The 27,875-nt window shown below is 45.0% G+C and overlaps 3 protein-coding genes across 7 annotated transcripts in view; 2 read left to right on the forward strand and 1 right to left on the reverse strand.

The window, feature by feature from the left end:
* The window catches only part of MYO6 (myosin VI), a 363,126-nt gene that overhangs the window by 146,093 nt on the left and 189,158 nt on the right, over window positions 1-27,875 (reverse strand). The window lies entirely within an intron of this gene.
* On the forward strand, window positions 2,647-4,936 carry LOC142295816 (protein kinase C delta type-like). Its single transcript, XM_075338908.1, has 6 exons — window positions 2,647-3,262; window positions 3,465-3,553; window positions 3,703-3,873; window positions 4,322-4,413; window positions 4,546-4,608; window positions 4,768-4,936. Exons 1-6 carry the CDS (start codon window positions 2,773-2,775, stop codon window positions 4,934-4,936), a joined length of 1,074 nt encoding a protein of 357 aa, XP_075195023.1. The 5' UTR covers window positions 2,647-2,772.
* On the forward strand, window positions 5,393-7,233 carry LOC142295323 (protein kinase C theta type-like). Its single transcript, XM_075338433.1, has 4 exons — window positions 5,393-5,772; window positions 5,882-6,010; window positions 6,096-6,262; window positions 6,826-7,233. Exons 1-4 carry the CDS (start codon window positions 5,569-5,571, stop codon window positions 6,890-6,892), a joined length of 567 nt encoding a protein of 188 aa, XP_075194548.1. The 5' UTR covers window positions 5,393-5,568; the 3' UTR covers window positions 6,893-7,233.

Raw genomic sequence — 27,875 nt, forward strand, 5'->3', positions numbered from 1 at the left:
GTCCCCTCCCCGAATGTAAGGTTTCTGTATACCAATCGCAGCCACTGGAGCTCCGGGGCCGCGATTTCGCCATGAAGTACTGGATATGTCATGGGTCCTTAAGTACCAGGGAGCCATGACATACCCAGTACTTCATAGGTCGCTAATAAAATTAGTCTGAATAGATATGGTACATGGGCACAATGTTTCCTCTGAGTTTTCAATTATTGTCAGCGGGTATTAGATATAGGATGTATAATGTTTCTCTAGTGTTTTGCGAATATATATACAGTACAGACCAAAAGTTTGGACACACCATCTTATTCAAAGAGTTTTCTTTATTTTCAGGACTCTGAAAATTGTAGATTCACATTGTAGGCATCAAAACTATGAATTAAAACATGTGGAATGAAATACTAAAAAAAGTGTGAAGCAAATGAAAATATATGTCTTATATTTTAGGTTCTTAAAAGTAGCCACCTTTTGCTTTCATTACTACTTTGCACACTCTTGGCATTCTCTTGATGAGGTTCAAGAGGTAGTCACCGGAAATGGTTTTCCAACAGTCTTGAAGCAGTTCCCAGAGATGCTTAGCACTTGTTGGCCCTTTTGCTTTCACTTCGCGGTCCAGCTCACCCCAAACCATCTCGATTAGGTTCAGGTCTGGTGACTGTGGAGACCAGGTCATCTGTCGTAGCACCCCATCACTCTCCTTCTTTGTCAAATAGCCCTTACACAGCCTAGAGGTGTGTTTGGGGTCATTGTCCTGTTGAAAAATAAATGATGGTCCAACTAAACTCAAACCAGATGGAATAGCACACCACTGCAAGATGCTGTGGTAGGCATGCTGGTTCTTTATGCCTTCAATTTTGAATAAATCCCCAACAGTGTCACCAGAAAAGCACCCCCACACCATCACACCTCATCCTCCATGCTTCACGGTGGGAACCAGTCATGTAGAGTCCATTCGTTCACTTTTTCTACAAAGACACGGTGGTTGGATCCAAAGATCTCAAATTTGAACTTATCAGACCAAAGCACAGATTTCCACTGGTCTAATGTCCATCCCTTGTGTTCTTTAGCCCAAACAAGTCTCTTCTGTTTGTTGCCTGTCCTTAGCAGTGGTTTCCTAGCAGCTATTTTACCATGAAGGCCTGCTGCACAAAGTCTCCACTTAACAGTTGTTGTAGAGATGAGAAGGTGTGTCCAAACTTTTGGACTGTACTGTGTATGTATATATATTTATATATATATATATATATATATATATATATATATATATATATGAACTTTAGGCCATATTCACACATCTGGTTGTCACTGTCCAATTCAGTGACCTCATTGCAGTGAGTTCGGGTCAGAAGAATCCGCTGCCGCTCAGTGACAGACATGGCTGTGATCAAGCCTTAGGGGTACTTTGCATGCTGCTACATCGCTAGCATCGGCTAGCGATGCCGAGTGCGATAGTCCCCGCCCCCGTTGCACATGCGATATCTTGTGATAGCTGCCGTAGCGAACGTTATCGCTACGGCAGCTTCACATGCACTTACCTACCCTGTGACGTCGCTCTGGCCGGTGACCCGCCTCCTTCCTAAGGGGGCGGTTCGTGCGGCGTCACAGCGACGTCACACGGCAGGCGTCCAATGGAAGCGGAGGGGCGGAGATGAGCAGGACGTAACATCCCGCTCACCTCCTTACTTCCGCATAGCCGGTGGAGGCAGGTAAGGAGATGTTCCTCACTCCTGCGGCTTCACACACAGCGATGTGTGCTGCCGCAGGAACGAGGAACAACATCGTATCTCCTATTGGTGCGACATTATGAAAATGACCGACGCTACAGATCGTTTATTGGCGCATCTAGGCTTTACATGTTGCGACGTCGTTACCGGCGCCGGATGTGCGTCAATTTCGATTTGACCCCGACGATATCGCAGTAGCGATGTCGCAACGTGCAAAATACCCCTTAGTGACCACATGAGAAATTCAGAGAACATTACATTCATACAGGTGAACGGTGAGATCGTCTGAATAAAGTGACCCCCTGTAACTAATATTATGTAGAATACATTTACAATAAAGGAGATATCTCACAAACGCAATTTTAAACTCCATGATGTCCAGGTTTAACTCTTCATTCCTCCTTTTTGTCCATTTAATCTCTGTCTCTTGTACTGCTAACATACAAGCCTGGTCTGATGAAGACATCTGTCCCATACTGAAACGTGTCACCCCTATTCTTTTAATGACTTCTTATGATGATATTTTTCCTGTCTGTCATATTCAGCAGCGCTTTTATTACCCCGTTATATTAATTTTTATACTATTTACATTACATTATACAAGCTAAGTGATGAATGGTGTAAAAAAATGTAAAAAAAAAATATTGATATAAATTATTTTTTTTGTATTGGAAAAGTTTTATTTTGGTGTTTTATGGGCTCAAATGGAAACTGATAAATGATAAAAAGATTTAACTGTTGAAAAACACAGACTTTACAGCCAGGCTCAAGTCACTGGCTCCTCTGATGTCATGTGACCTTTAGAATGTGATGATATCACAATGCCTATGTGATGTCATGGAACAGTCATCAGAATGTCGCTGCAGCCTGAATATCGTCCATTTGTTTTCATCACTTAGTGGGTGAAGGCGATTTTTACTTGCGCTTAGCAAATTTTGGATTTATATAAAATATAATACCGATTACTAGAAGGCCTGTTAGAAGAGCAGTTCCAGGCGCCATCCGGGAGCGCTCCAGAGGTGGACAGGACCTTCCTCAGCCCAGAATTTCATCTATGGAGCTGAATATGGAGAGTTTGAGGAAAAGAAAGAGAGAGAGCATAGATGAGGTGCCAAAAAAAAGGAAAATAGAAACATCAGAGGGTGAAAAATATGGCACCAACCAAAGCCTTATCAAGGCTTCAAAGAGATCGGGAAGCCCGATACAGGAGAGTATCGTGAGCAAGAGGAAAAGGGGAGAAGTGATGGGGCACAAAGCTGATGATGGATCCAGCGTGTCCCCCAAAGCTGACACTAAGCTGAATATGGAGAGTTTGAGGAAAAGAAAGAGAGAGATCATAGATGAGGTGCCAAAAAAAAGGAAAATAGTAACACCGGAGAGTGAGGAAGATGGCACCAACCAAAGCATTACCAAGGCTTCAAAAAGACCTGGCAGCCCGATACAGGAGTGTATCGAAAACAAGAGGAAAAGGGGAGAAGTGATGTGGGACAAAGCTGTTGATGGATCCAGCGTGTCCCCCAAAGCTGACACTGAGCAGCTGTCAGGTGAGTGCAGATCTAAGACCCCGAGAGCCAATAGCTCCCAATGTAGTAACTGATGGAATTGTGAACCTTTAGAATATCCCACCTATTATGATGTTTGGGCCTTTTCGCTTTGATACCCTCTAATATTGTTCTACCCCATGATGTAATTGCTATAGGAGGCCACTTTAGGAATAATACATCTTATTTCTCCTCTCTCCATCAGGGACAAACCCAGCTAAATCTCCCATCATTGTGACTGGACCCCAGAGCTTCACCTTCCATAAAATTCTTGGAGAGGGCGGATTTGGTAAAGTAAGTATTAGGAATTGTGGTGATGTCTTCCTCATGTGTGTGATGTGGAGCAGTAATATGACCCTAGGAACATCACGGCTTCATATCTTCTCTGCACGTCTCATGGCAGGACGGGCCTTTCTCCAGTTCTAATGCTCTGTATTCTACAGGTCATGTTGGCCACACATCAGGCCTGCCAAAAACAAGTGGCAGTGAAGGTGGTGAAGAAGAGGCTCCTAATTGAGGACTCAAGAGACGAAGTCCTGATAGAGCGACAGGTCCTGGAGATGACTAGGAAGAGTCCATTCGTTACTCGGGCTTTTTCTACCTTCCAGTCCCAGGTAAGAGGCTGACGATCTAACAGCTCTGAATCTTCTATATATTTTATCAATGCCAGTCTATAAGGCCATCTGTGTGCAAAGTTCTTCTAGGTCACTACCATAGTATTACATGTATTATAACTATGGATGATCGAATATCACAAATATTCGGCAATATTCGGTTTCGCGAATATCCGACAAATAGGTCGCCGCTATGCGAATATTCGATGCGCAATGTAAGTGTATGGGAAGCCCGAATAGTTGCTATTCAGCAACTATTCGGGTTTCCCATAGACTTACATTGCGCATCGAATATTCACAAATAGTCGAATAGCGGCGACACATTCGGTGAATATGGGCGTTACCGAATATTTGCGGTATTCGATCATCCCTAATTATAACATTACCACCAGTGCCCCATATCTAGACTATACCAACAACACCTATTATCTCTTCTGTTTTATCACAGGACTATGTCTTCTACGTCATGGAATATTTGAGTGGAGGAGACCTTAGAGGCATCATGACAACCAATGCCCCATTTCCCATTGCAGTCACCAGGTAAGACAGAACATGGATATATTAGATGAAAATGACGGTTGTCAGGAAACACTCCAGATTTTTGTTATTATTAGTCTCACAGTTTAGTGGTTGCAATGATGGATGTTATTTCCTTTATCTTTTTTTCATTAGATTTATTGCCGCTGAGCTGATCTGTGGGCTGCAGTTTCTCCACTCCAGAGGCATCATACACAGGTAGGTGCAGCACGTCTTCTTCTGTGTAGACCTGGCATAAACACTTCTATACCCTCATCCTCATGCCCACTGTAGACACTTTATATCTCAGGCCATAATACGTCATCAGCCCGGCTAATATAATAATTGTCGCATTTTATAAACTCTTTCCTTTGCCAGAGACCTAAAACCAGAGAACATTTTACTGGACAGCACTGGTCACTTGAAGATTGCTGATTTCGGTCTTGCCGTGATGAATATCTTTGGCGATAAAAAGACTTCAGATTGGGTAGGAACCTATATATACAGGGCTCCTGAGGTGAGTAATCATCTACATGTTCCTGAGTGATCACTGTGTACAAGGCTGGACATTTCCATGTCTTCTGCTGTCTGAACAATGTTCTAAAGGCTGCTTTACACCAGACAATCTATCGTGCGATAGATCGTCGGGGTCACGGATTTTGTGACGCACATCCGGCATCGCTGGCGATGCCGGCCTGTGTGACACCTCCTAGCGACGCACTATCGCTCACAAATCGTGAGTCGGGTACTGCTCGCTAGGTTCCATAATATTGTTTAATTTAGTTGACCATCGTTTCCGTGGTAGCACACGCTGCTCCGTGTGACACCACGGGAACGATGAGCAGCTCACCTGCCTCCCGCGGCCGCTGCCGGCTCTATGTGGAAGGAAGGAGGTGGGCGGGATGTTTACGTCCCGCTCATCTCCGCCCCTCCACTTCTATTGGCCGGCGGCCGTGAGACGTCGCTGTGACGCCGAACGTCCCTCCCACTCCAGGAAGTGGACGTTCGCCGCCCACAGTGAGGTCGCACGAGAGGTAAGTATGTGTGACGGGGGTTACTAACTTTGTGCGACACGGGCAGCGATTTGCCCGTGACATAAAAAGGACGGGGGCGGGTACGATCGATTGTGAAATCGCACAATCGGTCGTACCGTGTAAAGCAGGCTTTATTGTCTTTTTCATGTCTTCACAGATTTTTCTTGAGCAGCCCTACAACACGGCAGTGGACTGGTTCTCTGCTGGTGTTGTGATATACGAGATGGCTATTGGCAGACATCCATTCTATGAAGGTGAATTTGATGAGACCACCATTAAATCAATAATCAATGATGATCCAGTCTTCCCAAAGGAATTGGACCCCCAAGTCAAAACCATCATTGAGGGGGTGAGTATAAAGACACATCTCAATAATACAGCAGATAATCTAATGAAATACACAATGAAAATGGAGGACGAGTGGAGATTGAATAATCGTATTTATTATATTTTCCTAGCTCCTGGATAAGTCACCAGAAAGTCGGCAAAAATTTGTGGACAGCATAAGAGATCATCCATTCTTTATGAAGATCAACTGGGCAGATATAGAGGAAGCCAGAGCGTGTCCACCATTCCAGCTACCCCCTGTAAGTAAATGTGAAAATAGTGGCAGTAGTATTTTTGTTATGTTTCTTCTTTATGAACACTGGTTCTTGTATCTTCTCTCTGCAGCCAGAAGTGATGACATTAAATAAGACAAAACATGTGCCGTCCTTCATTAAATCCATTAAACCACCAATAGCTGAAGAAGATCAAAAACTCTTCTGTGGATTTACATTTGCCAGTGATGGATGGAAGGTCATAAAACCGATATCAAAGCCTGTAACCCCCCATCGCAGGTGAGTCAGTGTAAATGTAACGGGGATAAGGGGGTTTCATAGGCCCCTCCACAACTTCATGGATCTATCAACAGAATCTACTGTAGTGTGTAATCTATTTGCTTTTAGTCTGCAAATGTTTTCTTCTCAGGACAGCCCTATTTGGCTATGTGCGCACGTTGCGTAAAAACATGCAGTTACGCTGCGCTTTGTAGCGCAGCGTAACTGCATGCGTCCTGCGGCCCCTGCACAGTCTATGGAGATTGTGCAGGGGCCGTGCGCACGTGGCGTCTAAGAGCGCAGCGCTTCGGCTACTGCCGAAGCGCTGCGCAAAAAGAAGTGACATGTCACTTCTTTCCTGCGCTTTGCCGGCAGCTCCTGCTCTGTCTATGGCAGGAGCTGCAGGCAGAGCGCATGGAATCGGCGCTCACTACGGACATTTCTGCAGCGATCTAAAGCGCACATGTGCTCTTCAGATCGCTGCAGAAATTTCTGCAGGGCTTGTACGCAACGTGCGCACATAGCCTTTCATGTGTCTTACTGGGATATAAGAATCCTTTCTAATCTATTATCTCCCCCGGCAGGACATTTGGCAGTATTGTGAAGGACGCCTTCCATGGGATCTGGAGGAGGATAAAACGCTGGAAGTGAACAGCTATGAGAACTGCTGTTCACCGGTTCCCATTCCACCAGCATTAGGAGTGTCCTGAGGGCCGTGACCTGCATTGTAGCCATATCCACTCCTCTGCCCAGCCATAATCAGGGCTAGGGGTTGTTGCTGCATCTGCAGTGTCTGAATACAAGAAGAAGCTGTAGACCATGAAAATCCTACCAGGAGTCACTAATATGACCGCGGACCAGCATTTCTGGATGACATGTTGCCTCGTGCCCCCAGGGAAGGGCACTTATCCTTAGGCCATGGTTCCCTAGAGGTTTCCCCCACAGGGGGTTTTTCCTCTCCTGAGTGCCGATGGATAAACACACCACGAAAAATGGCAACTTATCATCCTCTGCCCTCGGTGGAGCTCACACCACTAGTGGTAGAGAGGAACCTAACATTATTTTTACCAGTAATAAACTGGATCATTCACCATCATATACTAGTAGTAGTAGTAGATTTATTTTGTATCTCCATGTATAAGTATTTTACAGTCACTCGCTTAAGAGCACAGGGTGCATGTAATGTGGTGATAACTTGTATTCACTTTTCATTGGTACTATTTTGGGGTACAGCAGACATTTTGGTTGATTTTAAATCTGTTTTTGGAGGGAGGAAGAAAGAAATGCCTTACTGGTCCATTGTTTGAGTTTTTTTTATATTATTAATTACTCATATGAAATAATGTGTACATTTTATAGTTCTAGTTGTTAGAGGTGCTTTAAAAGCAATTATTATACATAAAGGCCATACCCACTAATACAATAAAAAATAAATAAATAAAAAAAAGGGAATCTGTCATCAGGTTTTTGCTCCCCCATCTGATAGCAGCATGATGTAGGGGCAGAGACAGTGATTCTAGTGATGTGTTATTTACTGAGCTTCATGCTGTCATTTTGATAGAATTACTGTTTTCTCTGCCTCAGATTTCAGTGTTCTGAATACTGAGCTCTGTGTAACCCCCGCCCACACCATTGACTGGCAGCTTTCTGCCTATGCACAGTGTACACAGAAAGATGATAATCAGTGGTGGTGGCGGGGTTCTTGAAAGTTCATGATTATGAAGGGCTACATGGCATCAGTTTTATCAGCAAGAGATTACCAAAACTACACTAAGCATATTCCCTTTAGTATGCTCTTTTACATGACAAATGAACATGCTTGAATTCAGTTTTGTGGGAGAGAAGGGAAGAAATGTCTCATAAGTGGATATATAAGTAGATTTCTCTGAGACGACACTGGGTCTGTCCCTATTATGCTGCTCTCACATTAGGTGGTGTGAGACTGTGACCGGGGTTATCTATGACGGCCGGTATGTCTCGCCCCGGTTGTGCTCACTCCATGATAGAAAGTAAATCCACTCTAGGGTTAATGCTGTTTCCCTACAGGCTGAAGGAAGGGTTAAATAGAATCAGGAACAAGGGCAGGTGTGCCGGGTGTGAGGGAGTGAACAGAACTCCATGAGTTTTCTGCTGGAGAGGCACATGTATTGTGTTATGGACTTTTGTTTGGACATTAAAACCGTGTGCTGTGAACCTTCATGCCTGGATCCCGTGTCTTCTGCTGCGCAGCCGACCGTGCTACCTCACATATGGTGGAGAATGCGGGCATGACAGCCGGTGAGGTGTAGCATCCATCCCTGGTGACCCAGCTGCGCATGTCCTGGATTCGAGCGGCTATACTACAGCCCAGACCCGGCGACGCCATGGAGGACATACTAAAGCATTTGGCTCAGGCTAATGCACAGCAGAAACAGACCAATGCACACCTGCTCCAATCCTTGCAAGTGCAGGAAAAAAAACTCCAAGAACAGATGGATCAGGCCAATGCACGTCAGCAGCAATCCTTGCAAGTGCAGGACAAAAGGCACCAAGAACAGATGGAGCAGGCCAATGCACGTCAGCAGCAAGCCTTGCAATTGCAGGAAAAAAGGCACCAAGAACAGATGGTTCTCCTGGCCAAGTCGATCCGTGCCGGACCGGCAGCAACAACCCCGGGACCGGGTGACGACGGCAGCGTCCGGAAAGCGGTGAGACAAGCGTTGCAAAAGATGACCCCGGGTGATGATGTGGAAGCATTCCTGGCGGTGTTTGAGCGGGTGGCCGAGCGGGAAAAGCTGCCGACCCCGCAGTGGGCTGAGGTATTGTCGCCCTATCTGACGGGGGAACCCCAAAAAGCGTACCTGGACCTCTGTGCCGAGGACGCCATTGACTATGTGACCCTGAAAGCCGAAATACTGGCTCGGTTGGGGGTGAATACCTATGTACGGGCTCAGCGGGTAAATCAGTGGTTCTATGAGGAAGCCAAACCCGTACGCTCCCAGGCCTATGACTTGTTGCATCTTGTAAAAAAGTGGTTGCAGCCTGACACTCTGAGCCCGGCGCAAATGGTGGAAAGGGTAGTAGTGGATCGTTTTGTGCGCACTTTACCCGTCACCGTTCAACGGTGGGTCGGACAGGGTGACCCGAGTACCCTGGACCAATTAGTGTCCCTGGTAGAGCGGCATGTGGCTACGCAGGACTTGATACGGGACACTGAGACTTTGCGTACCGCCCGTCGGTCCGGCCCCTCCAAGCCTAGGGCCAAGGACCCACCGCTGACAACGGTACAGGAGTCCCCTACCGTCCCGTCTGAGGCCGCGGCCGCCATTCCTGAGGTCCGGAAGGTTCTGTACCCTAAACGACAACCCGTCAAGGGGGTTTCCGTCCCCATTAGATGTTGGCGGTGCCAGCGGGTGGGACATATGGAAGCCCAGTGTCCACTCACCACGGAGCCCATGGATTGTGGGGTTACCCGGCGGGGTTCAATGTATGCTCAGGTGGTGTGTACCGCTGACCTGGTCTCCCCAGAGACGGAGCCCCACTTGTGCCAAATACAGGTGAATGGATGTCCGGTTACAGGATTGTTGGATTCCGGAAGCTTAGTGACCCTTGTGCGATCCACCTTGAGAGCTAAAGTAAAGGCCACAGGACGCACCGTGGGGGTGGTTTGCATACATGGGGACCGCCGCGACTATCCCACGGGGATTGTCACCATCACAGCACCTTGCGGTCAGGTGCAACATGAGGTGGGACTTCTTAACACTCTTCCTTATGACGTGATCCTAGGAAGGGATCTGCCCTATTTTTGGACTTTATGGAGGGGACCCTCTAAGTCCCCTCAGATATTGGTCGGTCCGGGACCTGAGCCCTACAATCCTGAATCCGGGACACCTGCCGTAGGGGTCACCATGATAGGGACAGAGTGTGAACCCGATAGGTCGCCCCTAGAGGTATTGGCAGGAGAGGCTGAGACGGTCGAGCCCATCCCGGAGTTGGAGGCGTCCCCGGATACGTTTGGGACAGCCCAACTCCAGGACCCTACGTTAATACATGCCCGGAGTCGGGTGACAGTAGTTGACGGGGTGGCACAGCTGCCCGGTGCCCAGGTAAGGTACCCCCATTTCGCTCTTAAGCAGGATTTACTCTACCGGGTAGATGAAATACGGGGCGTAGGGGTAGAACAGTTGGTGGTGCCCCAGCCGCATCGCCGGCGGGTCCTCGACTTGGCTCATAAACACCTGATGAGTGGCCACCTAGGGGTCAAGAAAACGCAGGAGCGAATATTGCAAAGGTTCTATTGGCCCGGGGTCTTTGGGGAGGTAAAACGGTTCTGCGAAACCTGCCCGGAGTGTCAGCTTACTGCACCCCTGACCCATTTTCGCAGTCCGTTGGTACCGTTACCCATTATAGAAGTCCCTTTTGAACGGATAGGGATGGATCTGGTGGGGCCCCTCGTAAAGTCTGCTCGAGGGCACCAACATATCCTAGTGATCGTTGACTATGCCACCCGGTATCCCGAGGCGATACCTCCCAGACATACTGCAGCAAAGCTTATAGCTCGGGAGTTGTTTGCTGTGTTCTGCCGGGTGGATTGCCCAAGGAGATCCTTACGGATCAGGGGACCCCATTCATGTCTAAAGTGACCAAAGAGCTATGCCGGCTACTCCAGATCAAGCAGTTGCGTACGTCTGTGTATCATCCTCAAACGGACGGTTTAGTCGAGCGTTTCAATAAAACCCTGAAAACCATGCTAAGAAGGGTGATTTCAAAAGACGGGAAAGACTGGGATATGATGCTTCCCTATTTGATGTTTGCCATACGAGAGGTGCCACAGGCATCCACGGGGTTTTCGCCTTTTGAATTGTTATACGGGCGACATCCCCGGGGATTGTTGGACCTGGCAAAGGAAACATGGGAACAAGAGCCCACCCCCCATAAAAGTGTGATCGAACACATTTTAGGTATGCAGAACCGCATAAGCGCGGTCATGCCAATTGTGAAGGAGCATTTACAGGAGGCTCAGGCTGCGCAAAGCGGCCGCTACAATAGACAAGCCACCATGCGGACCTTTAAACCCGGGGATCGGGTGTTGGTATTAATCCCCACGGCGGAGAGTAAATTCCTGGCTCAGTGGCAAGGCCCCTACGAGATAAAGGAAAGAGTAGGGGTGGTTAACTATAAAGTATTGCAGCCCGGTAGACGGAAACCTGAACAAATATAACATGTCAACCTATTAAAACCTTGGCAGGAACGGGAAAGCCTGATGGCTGTTTTTTCCCCACCTCCCTCCTCTTCGGGTCGTTCACATCCGGCTCCAGCGACCTCCGGAGAGGACGAACCGGAAGTAAGGATTGGAGAAGCCCTCACCAAGCAACAGAGGCGAGAGGCCAGACGGTTGGTTCAGCAGAACCCCGATGTCTTCTCCGAGCTGCCCGGTAGGACCAGTCTGATACGACATGATATTGTCACCGAGCCCCACCTGAAGGTACGCCTGAAGTCATACCGGGTACCGGAGGCTCGACGACAAGCCATATCAGAGGAAGTAAAGACAATGTTACGCCTGGGGGTCATCGAAAAATCCCGGAGTGAATGGGCTAGTCCGATTGTCCTAATACCAAAACCCGATGGCTCCTTAAGGTTCTGCAATGACTTTAGGAGATTGAACGAAATATCCAAGTTCGATCTCTACCCCATGCCCCGGGTGGATGAGCTGATTGATAGGCTGGGACAGGCGCGATATTTTACCACGCTCGACCTGACCAAAGGGTACTGGCAGGTGCCACTAACGGAGTCCGCCAAGGAGAAAACCGCTTTTGTTACGCCGGAGGGTCTCTTCCACTATGTTGTCTTGCCTTTTGGGTTACATGGCGCTCCGGCCACGTTCCAGAGGTTGATGGACTTAGTGCTGGAACCCCACCAGGCGTATGCATCAGCGTACCTGGATGACATCATTATTTACAGCTCCGATTGGCAGACCCACTTGGAACAGGTACAAGCGGTGGTGGACGCGCTTCGAAGAGCCGGATTGACAGCCAATCCCAAGAAATGTGCATTGGGACTCACGGAAGCCCGCTACTTGGGCTACGTGATAGGCCAAGGAGTGATTAAGCCCCAAATTAACAAGGTTGAGGCGATCCAGAAGTGGCCTAGACCCCTGACCACGAAGCAGGTTAGGGCCTTCCTGGGTATCGTGGGGTACTACAGGAGGTTTGTAAAGGATTTTGCGGGACTATCAGCCCCCTTGACGGACCTTCTCAAAGGCAAGAAGTCCGTCATGGTGCGCTGGACTCCGCAGGCCGAGGACTCCTTCCGGGCCCTGAAGGAGGTCCTGTGCGGACAGCCCGTTCTGGTCAACCCTGATTTCCGGAAGGAGTTCATAGTACAGACTGACGCCTCGGAGATCGGCCTGGGGGCAGTGCTGTCTCAGGTGGTTCAGGGGGAGGAACACCCCGTCACCTTCTTAAGTAGGAAGCTCACCCCTCCCGAGCGGAATTATAGCGTAGTGGAGAAGGAGTGCCTGGCGATCAAGTGGGCCTTGGAGTCCCTACGCTATTACCTGCTGGGACGGCAGTTTCGCTTGGTGACGGATCACTCTCCACTGGTCTGGATGAGGTCCGCCAAGGAACGGAATGCCCGGGTTACCCGGTGGTTCCTTTCTCTGCAAAACTTCCGGTTTACGGTTGAACACCGGGCCGGTAGGTTGCAGGGCAACGCCGATGCCTTGTCCCGCGGCCCGTGTTTGATGGCGGGAGTTCAACCCCGCACGCTTGAACTGAGGGGGGGGTATGTGAGACTGTGACCGGGGTTATCTATGACGGCCGGTATGTCTCGCCCCGGTTGTGCTCACTCCATGATAGAAAGTAAATCCACTCTAGGGTTAATGCTGTTTCCCTACAGGCTGAAGGAAGGGTTAAATAGAATCAGGAACAAGGGCAGGTGTGCCGGGTGTGAGGGAGTGAACAGAACTCCCTGAGTTTTCTGCTGGAGAGGCACATGTATTGTGTTATGGACTTTTGTTTGGACATTAAAACCGTGTGCTGTGAACCTTCATGCCTGGATCCCGTGTCTTCTGCTGCGCAGCCGACCGTGCTACCTCACAGTGGCAAAAGCTGGTGACAGATTCCCTTTAACGTTACCATATACATTAGACTAAAGTTGTCTGCATGCATATAATGTGCATGGGGCCTCCCAAATGTACCACAAAAGATATCTGGACACAGAAAGATATGGCCACTGAAATTTCCGTAGCTTTATCTTTAGTTCACTGAGGGATAAACCATTACCATAGATTCTAAGTGCTCCTGAGTATGCGCAACGGGGCGGTAGCAGTCCGCTCAATGACAGGCAAAAGTCAACATTTACCAAACATGTTTCTATTCCTCATTTTCTACTTTTGACCCATAATTAGTAGTGATGAGTCAGCACTTCCATGCTCAGGTGCTTGGTACTCGAAACGAGCAGGTCAGATCTTTGGATAGGTTATCCTCAAGTATGAGTATAATGAAAGTCAATGTCAAACACAAGCATTTTTCCAGAAGATCAAGCAGATCGGACTGTCAGGCAGGGTCGACTCGAATACTGAGTATAATGGAAGTCAATGGGAAACGAGCATTTTTCTAGAAGATCTTCCAGAAAAATGCCCAAGTTTCCCTCTGATTTCCATTATACGCAGTACACAAGTTGTGCCTGTCCGAAAATGTGACCTGCGCATTTTGAGTACCGAGCACCTGAACATGGTAGTGCTTGTTCATCACTAACAATTAGATAATGATTAGTAGACTCACAGAATACTTGATTTTTGGTTAATTCTTTAATTTATTGCCCTTTTTTCATACCCTTGCCTTAATCACATGATTGCTTAGGCTTCAGCCATATATTAGACACTGCACCATAAACATGAAGAGGGTAATTTAGGGAAAATTCTGTCATGTGGGTACAATTATAAACCCGACATCTTCAAACATATGTGGATGGTCCAGCGTCACGTCTCTTCATTCCATCACTACCCTCCTTCCCTGCTCCGTGTGGCTGACGTGTCCTTCGTCATCCACACAGAGGCCTCCATTGCGATCCAGCGCACTTCTCTCTGCCTGGCTGAGGGCAGATCAAAGTATTTTAGTGTGCATGCGTGGAAATTCTTTGATCTTTCTCCACACCTGCGCATTACAGTATTTTCCTCTGCCCTTAGCAAGGTATGGAAAAGTGCGCGTGTACAGGAACTCAATGGAGGACACTTTGTGGATGACATAGGACTCATCAACCACATGGAGCTGGGAATGAAGACAGCGATGGATGGAAGAGAGGAGGCACCGGACCGAGAGCAGCGACACTCTTTGGACCAGACCTCTCTGCAGGTTAGTATAATAAAAGATGTTTTTTTATGTTATACAGATCAGCCTGGGCTCTTATATACAGTATTCTAGAATGCTGTATATAAGAGCTTACTGGTGGTGGTCGCAGCTTATAGAGGACAAATCTGGTGACAGGTTCCCTTTAACATTATAATAAGTTCTGAAAAAGTAATGTATAGAATGCTGCCTCAATAAAATGTAAAAGATTATGCAAGTAGCTTATTTTTTAATAGGTCACACCAAAAGAATACCCCAAATAAATATAACTAGAATAAAAGAGCTAAAAGGAAAACCAAGGGCGAAGTACACTGAAAGTTATTCCCATCGAAGCAGAAGTGGAAGTGATGGAAGCAGAAGAGTGTCGGAAGCAATTCAAATGTTAATATGCACTTTTTCTGATATAAAGGATATAAAAAATAAATAAAAAAAACAATATTGTGTGCTGTTAGGCTTCACGTCTACTCGTCATAGCCAGTATCTCAGGAACACATACAATTCTATCATTTACCGGAGATCATATTTGCATACCACATGAAATTTTAATACTGCTGCATAATACGAGCTGGAATAAAATCACTTCAAGTCCTCCATTCTTGAAATGCTGCTCTCCATGTATTGTCATTTTAATTATTTACGCATTATTCTTGCCCTGAGCTGAACGGTCACAGAACAGATTGTTTCGCTTCCAGAGCACAGGTAGATTCTGTCTAACTCCATTTGTGTCTGCAGCCAGCTTCCAGGCATTGTGCAGTGGCCAAGCTCCAACACAATGCACACGGCAAAAAACAGCCAAGGCGTGCAGCAAAGGCTACGGTAATCCGCGGCATGCAAACACATGCTTCATTCAAGCCATGTAAAGATAGACAACCAGAAGAAGAACTTTCACCCAACACAGCGGCTCCATGAAACACAACATATCTCAGTATCACCGTTGACCACATTATTTTGTCTGTAGGCATTTCGATGTGACAGAATGAGTTCTGTACGGTGACAAAATGACGGCCGTACCCCACGATTTTATGCAAATAAAAATCATTTATCACGAGCACAGTCACAAATGAAACATCAGCACAAGACATCATGCTAATTGCGTGCATAGCGTGAAATGAACAATATTTGCCTTGCTGCTAAATGAATATGCCTCCAAGTAATAAAATTAATGTACTGTCTATTAAATATGAATGACACAGAGACAGTGTTAACAATTTATGGTAGAAACTTTCATATAGGCATACTGAACAAATAGTAAATCAGAAGGAAAACATCTGCTCTATTGGAGGATGCGGGATTACAGAAACTCATCCACTTGGGCGGACTGGGGTCTTCCCATCTACGCAAAAATAGTCTAGATTTCTCTTAAAAATAGGTATGCAGACTGTAGTGTTAAGAAAATACATAAACAATAGAGATGGACAACATTTTTTTAGGTCAACCAGACTCATTACTGTTGGAAAGTAAAAGGTTCAGTCCAGGAAAAGGTTCATTCATCCATCTCTAGTTCCATTTATTTGACCAGGGGGCACGAAGTTCATTGCTATACGTATGACACTGTCCATAAGCGCATCATTTACCAAAAACAGAGCTGTGTTGAAGTCTATTGGACAGTCGATTTCTTTTTACCACGTCAGATATAATGAAAAAGGTAGGCACCCAAACAGGAAGGGGTTAATGGGCACCCCGTAGACTTTGTAGGGCAATGTAAAGAGTGATAGCGTGAAGGTTAAAAGTAGATAGTTAAAGTTGGGCAGAAACCTAAATTTCTAGCAAACCTGTCATAGTCACTAGTAAGCAGAAGTGATTCTTTTAGCTTCAGCACAAGACTCCTCGCACCCCGGCATTTATATCCATCAGCAGTGACTAAGCGAATGAATTGAAGAAAGCCTAACATGACATTTGTCTGATTTATCCGCTAAAGCAACTGTATAATGTGTCACTGCCTCACCGATTTCAAGATGACAAGGATGTTTACAGCAAGGTATCAAAATCAGAGTCCATTCCCCATGTTAGACAGCGCCTTGAAAGTAGCCCTTTGATAGACAGGCATGCCAGCATCGAGATGGGTTTCTTAAATTCTGAATCTGTCAGGTTCTAGTGCAACAGTGCTCGTTATATAAAACCTACAAAGTGCTGAGAAATCCACTGAGTAATATTACCTGTGCCTAATACATACATAATAATCATGTTCTATTATGAAAAACAGAATAGGGTAAGGGTGGAGGAGACAAAGTACTCAGCAGAAAAGAAGTGAAAGTAGGGCGAGATGTTAGGGGAGTATGTGGGAGGAAGAGGCACTCGATGACGAAGGAAGGTGAGCAAGTGGAAAAAGCAAAGCGGAATACTAATCAAAGGAATATATACGTAGGAAGGAGAGTATGAAATAACCAGAGAGAAGAGGAAGAGTGAATAAGAAAGGTGGGAAAATAAAACAGGAGACAGCTAGCAGGATCAATAAGGAAAGAGGCAGAGAACAAGAAGTCAGAGGCGAGAAGTAAGATAAAGAGCTGAGCACCTCCAAGTATGGAGGGGTCGGGAGAAATTGCCATCTCCTGGGGGCTTAAAAGAGTTGTCTGGTCTAAATCTGCAATTCTGCAGTCACTCTAGGTGTGACTCTATGTGACCACAGACTTATGAATCCTGACATCATACGCACTGTGCGCTGATGGGGAGGAAGTCATGTGGCTGCAAGTATGCGACATGTACACTACTCAACAGGATTCGACTAGAAGGGCGAGACCTCGCTCAATACACTTGCATTAAGCGAGGCCGCATCTCGCTAGTCAAAATGTGGCTGGTACTATGCATATCACATAGAGTACCTGTAAAGTTATGGATTTAGACTGGATAACTCCTTTATGGAAGGTTTACAAATACACTGCGGGAGGCATTCATTAAGAAAGATCCACCAAACAGCTTTGTTCCAAATTGTTCAAAAAACTAAAGCACAAATATAAGTCTTAGATCTGTTTGCAACTTTTTATAAAAAGTTAACCATAAAATTTGTAAAATCTACTTGTCATAAGTGCAAAATAGACAGCAAAATAATTTAAAGGGAACCTGTCACTAGGTTTTTGCCCTATAAGCTGCGGTCATCACTACCGGGCTCTTATATACAGTATTCTAACATACTGTATATAAGAGCCCAGGCCGCTGTGTAGAACATAAAAAACACTTTTAGAGGTGACTACGGATCCTAAGGACATTAATAAACTGCTGGGAGATTACTATAGAAAACTATATGGGTCAGGGAATAACGACATGACTGATGAGGCAGAGTGGCTAAGACAAGCCCAAATGCCTAGCTTGACGGAGGAAGATTTGAGTGCCTTAAACGCAGAGATCACAGTAGAGGAGGTGACGAGAACAATTGGGGAGCTTAACACCAACAAGGCACCGGGACCTGACGGTTTTAACAGTGAATTCTATAAGGCTCTGAAGGATCTGATCTCGCCGGATCTAACCTCAGTCTTTAATGCTTTCCTGGGAGAGGCGGAAATACACAAAAATTCCAACATAGCATATATTAAATTACTCCCCAAGGGAACCAAGGACCTGGATGATCCCTCTAGTTATAGACCTATATCGCTCATAAATCAGGATTTAAAAATTATGTCCAAGATCATGGCTAATAGACTGGCTGAGATCTTATGATCTTAAGATCTCATGATCTTATGATCTAGGATCATTACGAATCACCAGGTGGGGTTTATTAAGGGGAGAAATGCCGTTACCAATATCCGAAAGACAATTCTAGTGGTAGACGCGGTTAGACTGGGTCTCACTGAGGGAGGGGCTAGATCTGCCCTAGTTACACTTGACGCAGAAAAAGCGTTTGATAATGTAAATTGGAGGTGGTTAGACAGGGTAATGGAGGCCATAGGGATTGTAGGCAAGATGAGACTTTACATTAGAAACCTTTATGCCAACTCGGGAGCTAGGGTACACACTCCGGGCTTTCTATCAGACGTGTTCCCTTTGATGAAGGAAACAAGACAGGGTTGCCCATTATCTCCTCTTTTATTCAACCTGGCAATCGAGCCGTTGTCAAGAATACTACAGGGACAAAATAGCTTTAAAGGAATCAAGATAAGGGGTTCAGAAGTAAAGACAGCGCTTTTTGCTGATGACATCATACTTTATATGGGGGACCCCGGTGCGGATTTGCCACAGACTCTTGCCTTGATTGAAAAATTTGGCTCATTCTCCGGTTTCAAACTGAACAAAAAAAAGTGCGAGATCATGTTCCTAAAGGGGCATCATGGGACAATGGGGGGACAAATAAGGGATGGCTGTCTATGTGGAATTCCTATAGCACAATCTTCAATTAAATACCTGGGAGTGCATATAGGAAGATCGGTGGAAACAATCTATAACTTGAACTATGGACCGCTAATCAGGAAAATTATAGTTCAATTAAAGGGATGGAAAGGTCTGCCACTTCCATTACTGGCAAGATGCCACCTGATAAAAATGATGAGCTTTCCTAGGCTGCTGTATCCCTTCCAGACAATCCCGCTATTGCTAAAACTAAAGGATGTGAATAAGCTCAACTCCGCGTATACAGAATTTCTGTGGAGGGGAAGGAAACCCAGAATAAAGCTGCGTACGCTGATGAAGTCAACAGAGGAGGGAGGTCTAAACTTTCCAGATGTCCAAGGGTATAATCTTGTATGTATCATGAGGCATGTAATTGATTGGGTGAGAGGAACGAGTAGGCACTCGGATCATGCGATGGAAACTAAATATGCGTCACCGTGGGATCTGACGTCCATTCTGCACTCCCCACTATCCAGGGTTAAAGGGCACATAAGGAACTCAATTATATTCCGAGACACCATGCTAACATGGAAGTCGGTAAGGAAAAAACTGGGGCTCTCATGGAAAGTGTCCAAGTACTTGAACCCCTGGGCATTCCCAAATTTTCCCCTTGGACGAGAAAACAAGCTATTTACTAGATGGAAAGAGAGGGGAGTCAGGAGAATGATAGATGTCATGAATGTGGAGGACAGGAGGTGGATGACAGGTCGGGAAGTGTTGGATAAGTACAACCTTAATAGCTCACATATCATCCAATATGAACAATTGAAACATGGAATAATAGGAGACCTTGTTGTGGTTGGAAGAGAGCTGAACAGAAGTTCGATTGATGAGTTACTGGAATGTGATGTAACAAGTATAAATGTCTCTAAAATTTATCGATCGCTAAGGGGGGTGCTTATCTCACGGGAGGATAGTCGGACTTTAACAGCGTGGGGGAAACAATTGGGAAGGGAAGAAGTGGTGGATGATATACTGAGAGGATGGGTACAAGTGCAGAAACATATTACCAATGAGAGATGGAGAGACACTCAATTCAGAATTCTACATAGGGCCATTATGGGTTTCAACATACCAGGTAGAGATAGGTGGTGTCCTAAGTGTCAAAAAGAGAAAACGGATATGCTGCATGGGCTATGGGAATGTGAGACAATCGCTAGGTTCTGGAACCAAGTCAGACTATTTGCCCAGTCAACATAGGGAATTTTCAGCAAACTAGACTTAATGGTGTGGATTTTCCACTCCTTTGAGGGAGGAGTAGGAGGAGGCCCGAACACGCAGGATAAGAGGAAATGCGCAATAACGCATGACATAGCCATGATAGCTAAGCGTTGCATCTTAAAACACTGGATTCAAAGGGAGGGCCCATCCATAAAGGAGGTTATGGGCGAACTACACAACCTTCTGAAGTGGGAAAAACTAGAAGCAGAGAGGGATAAAGATGGGTTGACAGCCAAGTTTTTTGTGAGATGGAGACATTTTATTGAAAGCCAATTCACACAGGGAGAAATAATTAACCTGATGGCACCTTTTGTTCACTCGGAGTGGTATATCCTGAGCGATATCCAGGACAGCCTGGGTAAACTGAGAATCACCTAGGAGGGGGCTCTGGCGGGAGGGGGAGACGAGACGGTTGGGAATACCAAGGCACGCTAGCAAAATTGAAATCATTCAGGGACGACACAGAGATTTAACGAATTGTATTGCATATGTTATATTATATTTCATTACCTCTGTTTTGGTTTAATGTTACTGTATACTATCTTAAATCGAACAGCAACATGGAACTCCAAATTGGGGTATCACCCACCTCTATGTCACATTTTGTCAGACGAATGTTCTTCTTTTGCAATGATACTTGTCATGTTTTTACAAATTTGAAAAATCAATAAAAAACGTTTTGGAAAAAACCCAAAAAAAACCACTTTATAATACTCACCTAGGAGGTCGCTCCGATGCAGACTAGTCAGATGGGTGGCGCCGTTCCCCGGTGCCGGTGCCTCCTCTTTTGGCCATCTTTGCCCTCTATCTTCTTAAGTCGCGATGCATGACGCGTCCAATGTCATACACAGTCACCGGCATTCAGGTCCTGAGCAGGCGCACTTTGATCTGCCCTGTACAGGGCAGATCAAAGTACTGTAGTGCGCATGCGCGGGACCGGCAAGTGTGTTTGACGTAGACGCGTCATGCACACAGGCTTCAGAAGGAGGATGAAGATGACTGAAAGAGGAGGCGCTGGCACTGGAGGACAAAGACGCCCATTTGAGCCACATCCACCGCAGCGACCGGTTTAGGTGAGTATTATAAGGTGTTTTTTATTTTGTACACAGTGGCCTGGGCTCTTATATACAGCATGTTAGAATGCTATATATTAGAGTCCACTCGTGGTGGCCGCAGCTTATAGCCAAAAAAAGTGGTGACAGGTTCCCTTTAAAGAAACACTAGAATTTCATAGGGTCTAAAAGTGAAGCTATTCTCCTTGCACAGACTGACACACCATTCCAACATGCCAGTAGTGAGGAGACTTTAAGACACAATGCTCCTCTGGGAAATATGTAAATTGTCACTTCAGTAAGGAAGTAGTCGAACTCTAGTGCCACCTATTGGAAGTAGCAATTCTAAAAGTCAAACGTGACCCTTTTACAAGCCTTGTCATATGACTTAGGACTTATACCAGATCAGAACCTCAATTTGCAGACACAGTATTTCGGGATGGTTGTTACTCGTCAGTGCAAAGTATGAGATCTAATCTGGCTGTATGAGAGGCTAAGACGGGGGTCTAAAGGGAAAGCTATTCTCCTTGTGGAGACTGACACACGATTCCAGCATGCCTGTAGTGAGGAGTAGTTAAACCACAATGGTCCTCTGGGAAATATGCAAATTGTCTCTTCAGTGAGGAAGTAGACAAACTCTAGTGCCACCTATTGGAGAATTTCATAGTATGACCCTAAGTCAATTAAACTTCAGGGTATCAGTCGAAATAGAAAGCATAAGCAACTATAAATCATTTTATCTGTTTTTGTAGAAATGAAAGTGACAACACGTGACAACGAGAGAGGCAATAGCAATACAACCCCCCCCAAAAAAATGGTGGCGACAGATAATTACGCTCACCTTATCCTCTCAAGAGCAAGTAGCATATACCAGGTCATGGGCTGTTACACAAGGAGAGTCGGCGAGAAATGTAGAATGGGATCATCCCAGCAGCAAGACCAGAATCTGTTCCTTTACATGAGGAAAAGTAGAATGGCATTGTCATAGCCATATAAGATGACCTCCAGCGAGATTCTTGTGTGCATGTTGATAACCAAATTATCAAAAACTGGCAACATGAGTGAGGAATGACGATACAATGTCCTGTAGTGGGACTAGTGCTCATAGCCCAGCACTAACTCACTTGGCTTTCAGTAGATTAACTCAGAATTTGCAAGTCTGCCATCAATGCCCCATTCTCTTCCAAGATGTAAGCTGGTTAAAATTAAACATCTGTAAGAGTCTGGAGATGCCAAGTGTAACAATATGCCAGCTGCAACAACATCCTGCTTGACCAGTTTGGCAGTGGGCCTAGGATGGTCTGGAGATGTATATCTTTGTCAGGTTGCACAATCCTCCATGCGATAGCCTACCTATCAGGATAAAATCCTCACATCCATTGTTGGTGGGATCTGGGTACTTCCTAGAGCAGGACAATGCCTGGCCTAATGTAGGAAGATCCTGGATGAAGGAAGGATGAGGGCCAGGCAATAGCTTCAAAGCCTTCAAGAAATTAATCCAATTGAGTACAAGTGGATCTCAATAAATTAGAATATCACCAAAAAGTTAATTTATTTCAGTAATTCAATACAAAAAGGGAAATCCATACATTATATAGAGTCATTACAAACAGAGTGATCTATTTCACGTGTTCATTTCTATTAATGTTGAGGATTATGGATTACAGACAATGAAAATGCAAAAACCATTATCTCAGAAAATTGGAATAATTACCATAAAACACCTGCAAAGGCTTCCTAAGCATTTAAAATGGTCCCTTAGTCTGGTTCAGTAGACTACACAATCATGAAGAAGACTGCTGACTTGACGGATGTCCAGAAGGCAGTCCACGACACACTCCAGAAGGAAAATAAGCCACAAAAGCTCATTACTAAAGAAGCTGGCTGTACACAGAATGCTGTATCCAAGCATATTAATGGAAAGTTTAGTGGAAGGAAAAAAGGTAGTAGAAAAATATTCACAAGCAACCGGGATAACCGCAGCCTTGATAGGATTGTTAAGAAAAGGACATTCAAAAATTTTGGGGACATACACAAGGAGTGGTCTGCTGATGCTGCTGGAGTCAGTGCTTCAAGAGCCACCTCACACAGACGTATCCAGGGCATGGGCTACAACTGTCGCATTCCTTGTGTCAAGCCACTCATGACCAACAGACAATGCCAGAAGCGTCTTACCTGGGCCAAGGAGAAAAAGAACTGGACTGTTGCTCAGTGGTCCAAGGAGTTGTTTTCAGATGAAAGTAAATTTTGCATTTCATTTGGAAATCAAGGTACCAGAGTCTGGAGGAAGAGTGGAGAGGCCACAATCCAGTCTGCTTGAGGTCTAGTGTGAAGTTTCCACAATCAGTGATGGTTTGGGGAGCCATGTCATCTGCTGGTGTAGGTCCACTGTGTTTTAGCAAGACCAAAGTCAGCGCAGCCATCCACCATGAAATCTTAGAGCACTTCATGCTTCCCTTTGACAAGATTTTTGGAGATGGAAATTTCATTTTCCAGCAGGACTTGGCACCTGTCCACACTGCCAAAAGTACCAATACCTGCTTTAATAACCACTGTATAACTGTGCTTGATTGGTCAGCAAACTAGCCTGACCTAAACCCCATAGAGAATCTATTGAGTATTGTCAAGAGGAAGATGATACCAGACCAAACAATGCAGACGAGCTGAAGGCAGCTATCAAAGCAACCTGGTCTTCCATAACACCTCAGCAGTGCAACAGGCTGATCGCCTCCATGCCATACCATATTGATGCAGTAATTCATGCAAAAGGAGCCCTGACCAAGTATTGAGTGCATTTACTGCACATACTTTTCAGTAGGCCAACATTTCTGAGTTTAAAATAATTTTTCAGCTGGTTTTATATAATATTCTAATTTTCAGAGATAATGACTTTTGGGTTTTCATTGGCTGTAAGCCATAATCATCAACAGTAACAGAAATAAACACTTGAAATACATCCCTCTGTTTGTAATACTCTATATAGGTATTTCCCTTTATGTATTGAATTACTTAAATAAATTAACTTCTTGATGATATTCTAATTTTTGAGATGCACTTGTACCTCTGGGATATTACATATTAGTGCTCCTGACATCATCAAGTAGCACCACAGATGGTCAAGTAGCTCAATGCTGCCTTGTTCCAGGTCTGGGATCAAGGACCCCAGGACACTATCCATCATTTAATCAGAAAAATGATTAGATTTTGTTCAGGGTACATACAAGAAAGAAATGTGGTGATGAAATTCACAGAAATGGGATTTTAATTTTTAATTAGATTTTCTAGGCAGTTTGGAATTAAGCCCTCAGTTGGTTGATGGTTATGGTTATGGTTGGTGGTTATGGCTTCCATTTACTGTTGATAGTCATTTTGCTTTTTACTGATTACACAATTTATAATAATTGAATAATATGTTCATTGAGATACAATGGGTGATTTATGTTTTCCCTTCATGTTTATGAGCGGTATATTAATATAAAGTACCCATACATAAGTTAGCATAAAGAAGAGAAACGTGACATTCTTAGTAAGTGTGCCACATTTATCATTTCAACAACAGTATGTTGATCACATGTGGGACTGTTCATTAGCTCAGAATGGTTGAATATGTCAGTACAATAATGATAATACCATATTTACGTAATTATTATTTAAGTTTAACTACTTGTGCATGATAAAAGCATTCTATTTTATGGAAAACTCTTACCCTAAGGGACTTGAACATCCAATATTGTGATCAATCAGGGCAGGGCTGAGGAGCTTTTGCCCCAGAGCCGGTCCATGCTTGTTGTTTGGGGCCGCTTTATGCTTTGCTGCACTACATGGTATCACCTAGCTGACTCCCTACACTCCCCTCTATCACACTGTCTGCAGGAGAGGAGTGTGGTGGACAGCATTACTGGCCATGGTCACCGCAGCTCAGCGACCAGACACCGACAGAGCAAAGATCGGAGAGCCGTGTAGTAAGCATAACTTGAGAGCGCTAGTGATGTATGTGACGTGTATTGCTGCTGACAGTAGTCTCAGTGCCTGTGCAGGGCCGTTACTAGCAAGAGTCAGTGACACATCTCCTCTCTTCCCCTCTCTACAAGAAGAAACTGAGGGCCTTCATAGTGAGATAACTTATTAATTTATAACTTACTCCCTTTCTCTCAGGAAACCATAACGTGGCCACAGACAATTTCAGATGCCGTTAACCCCCATTATATTCAGAATGGCAGAACTAAGGCCTCTTTCACTCATCTGTGTTTCAGGTATGCGTGACATCACTTTTTTTTCACGGATGCCACATGTCCGTGTTTTCATATGGACCGTGTAGCTCCGCATGGACACACGGAGACATGTCCGTTTTCCTCCAGCAGCATGGGTGTCACACTGATAGCACACTGATGTGATCCGTGTGATATTAGTGTGACACGTACCGGAGAAAACACATGTCTTCATGTCTTTGAAATAAAAAGATTTTCTATACTCACCTGTCTCCAGAGCTGCTGTCTTCGGAGCTGCTGTCACTTGCTTCAGGGCTCACTCATTATGCTCATGCATATTCACTGCACCGCGAACCTGAAAGCGGCAGCATCGCCGGAGAAAGCATCACCGGAGACAGGGGAGTATCCAGCAAGCAGGGTGTATGCAGTGGCATCAGGAGGTCATCGGAGTATCCAATGAACTCGGATGACCTCCTGACGACAACCCTGCTACCGCGGGTGTCGCGACAGTGACTTCATGGGTTTATCAAAGTTCATTGGGAACTCCCATGAACCTGTGACGTCACTGCCTCGGCCGAAGACACACATTGCTGAGGGCGCCCTGCGGTGACCTGGGCTGAGCTTATGAGGTCCAGGTCACTGCAGGGAAGCACACACAGCAGTGTGCGTGTGCATGCAGAGACTGCTCTCACAATCAATGGGGAACATTTGGTTCTCCATTGAATGTGCCATCGAGTATGGGATCGATGTGGGACCTCTAATTATATTATGGCGGACCAGAATTAGGCCTCTGACAAGGAAATAAATTGGAAAAGAGAGTGCCTCTTGCCTTTATTTATTTAACATTTTTTTCTTTTTATGTCTTTTCAGGTTCACTTTTGGGGAACGTCGTGGGAACTTGCAATGGATAATGACGGACCTTTTGTATCTATTATTTAAAAAAAAAAATAAAAATAAAAAAAGTAAATTGGTGAACAAGGGCTGTAGTTGGGGTTTTTTGTTCAATAAACTTTTTTCTATCAACTACTGGATTATTAAAGTGGGTGTCTGCTAGACGCCACCCATTACTAATACCAGGGCTTGATGCCAGCTGGAGCTGGCATCAACCCCACAAATATTACCTCATTTGCCACTGCACCAGGGAAAGAAGAAGCGCTGAGTCCAGCACCAGAAGTGGTGCATCTAATGGGTGCGCTACTTCAGGGGAGGCTGTGTGCTGCTATTTTTTAGGCCGGAAAGGGCCAAATAACCATGGTTCTTCCCACCCTAGTCATATCAGCCTCCAGTTGTCTGCTGTACCTTGGCTTTTTTTACCATTTTGATGTACGCATGACCGCTTTGACTGCTTTTCTTGTTTGAGTTTTTTTTATTTTTTTCATTTATTTATTTATTTTTTTAAGGAAGATGCGCAAATCTTGTTTTATTCATTTATAGCATTATCATACATGTTAAAGGGAACCTGTCACCTGTAAAAACATTAGTAACCTGTACATATGGAGGTAATCTGCAGATTTAATGGCATTTGAATACTGCCCAGCGACTTCACATTGAGCCCTCCTGCCAGGAGGAAATTAGTTTTAATCCTCCTGGCAGCATTTGGGTTTTAGTCACAGGGGCTGGGCGGGTTCAGTCCAAGCTCTGTGTATGTAGAGCGGATGCAGTAACCGTACCCCCAGCACTGACTGACAGCTGCTCTCCATTAGCGGAGGTTATCAGTCAGTGCGGTGGGTGTGGTTACAACCGCCACTCTCCATATACAGAGCAGTGAATGAACCCATACCAGCACTGCCCCCATGACTGAAACCTAAATGCTGCCGGGAGAATTAAAGTTAATTTCTTCCTGGCAGCAGGGTTCAGTGTCCAGGCAGGATTCAAACGCTATTAACCTTGAGATTAACTCCCTATCTGCAGGTAAATAGTGTCCTTATAGGTGACAAATTCCGTCTAATTATATATTTTGATAGATAAGAAGTATTTTCTCTCATTCAAGAGAATCAAGTCCATTATTCAAATTACACTCTGATCAGACTGTAAGGATACTGTGATCAGATTCTATTGGATTAGAAGAAGTTTGATAAAAAAAATGGATATGTGCACGGCTCCCATAGACTAACATTAGAATGATGTGATTTAGCAAAAAGCTCTATCTTGGTCTCATCTGTGCACAAGAAGCTTTACCAGAAGAATTTTGGCTTACTCATGTACATTTTGCAATATATATTAATATAACTCACTTTCTAGTAAAGTCTAAAAAAACTGTAATTCCACAATACTGGATGTCCCCTTTCTGCTGAATTCTGTTGAATGCTGAAAACCATGAAGAATGTCAATACTAAGGAAACATTTGCAAAATTTACTCATAAGGTGATACACATAACAGGAGGCATCTTCACTATTGTATCAGCTGCTTTACAAAATGCGCATAGGCATTCATAGCAACTTTTATCTTGTAATTCCCAGTTGTATATTTCCAGCAAACGATGAAGAGATAGCCATGTTGAGAGAAGAT

This window comes from Anomaloglossus baeobatrachus, chromosome 3 (assembly GCF_048569485.1).
Source record: "Anomaloglossus baeobatrachus isolate aAnoBae1 chromosome 3, aAnoBae1.hap1, whole genome shotgun sequence".
NCBI lineage: Eukaryota > Metazoa > Chordata > Amphibia > Anura > Aromobatidae > Anomaloglossus > Anomaloglossus baeobatrachus.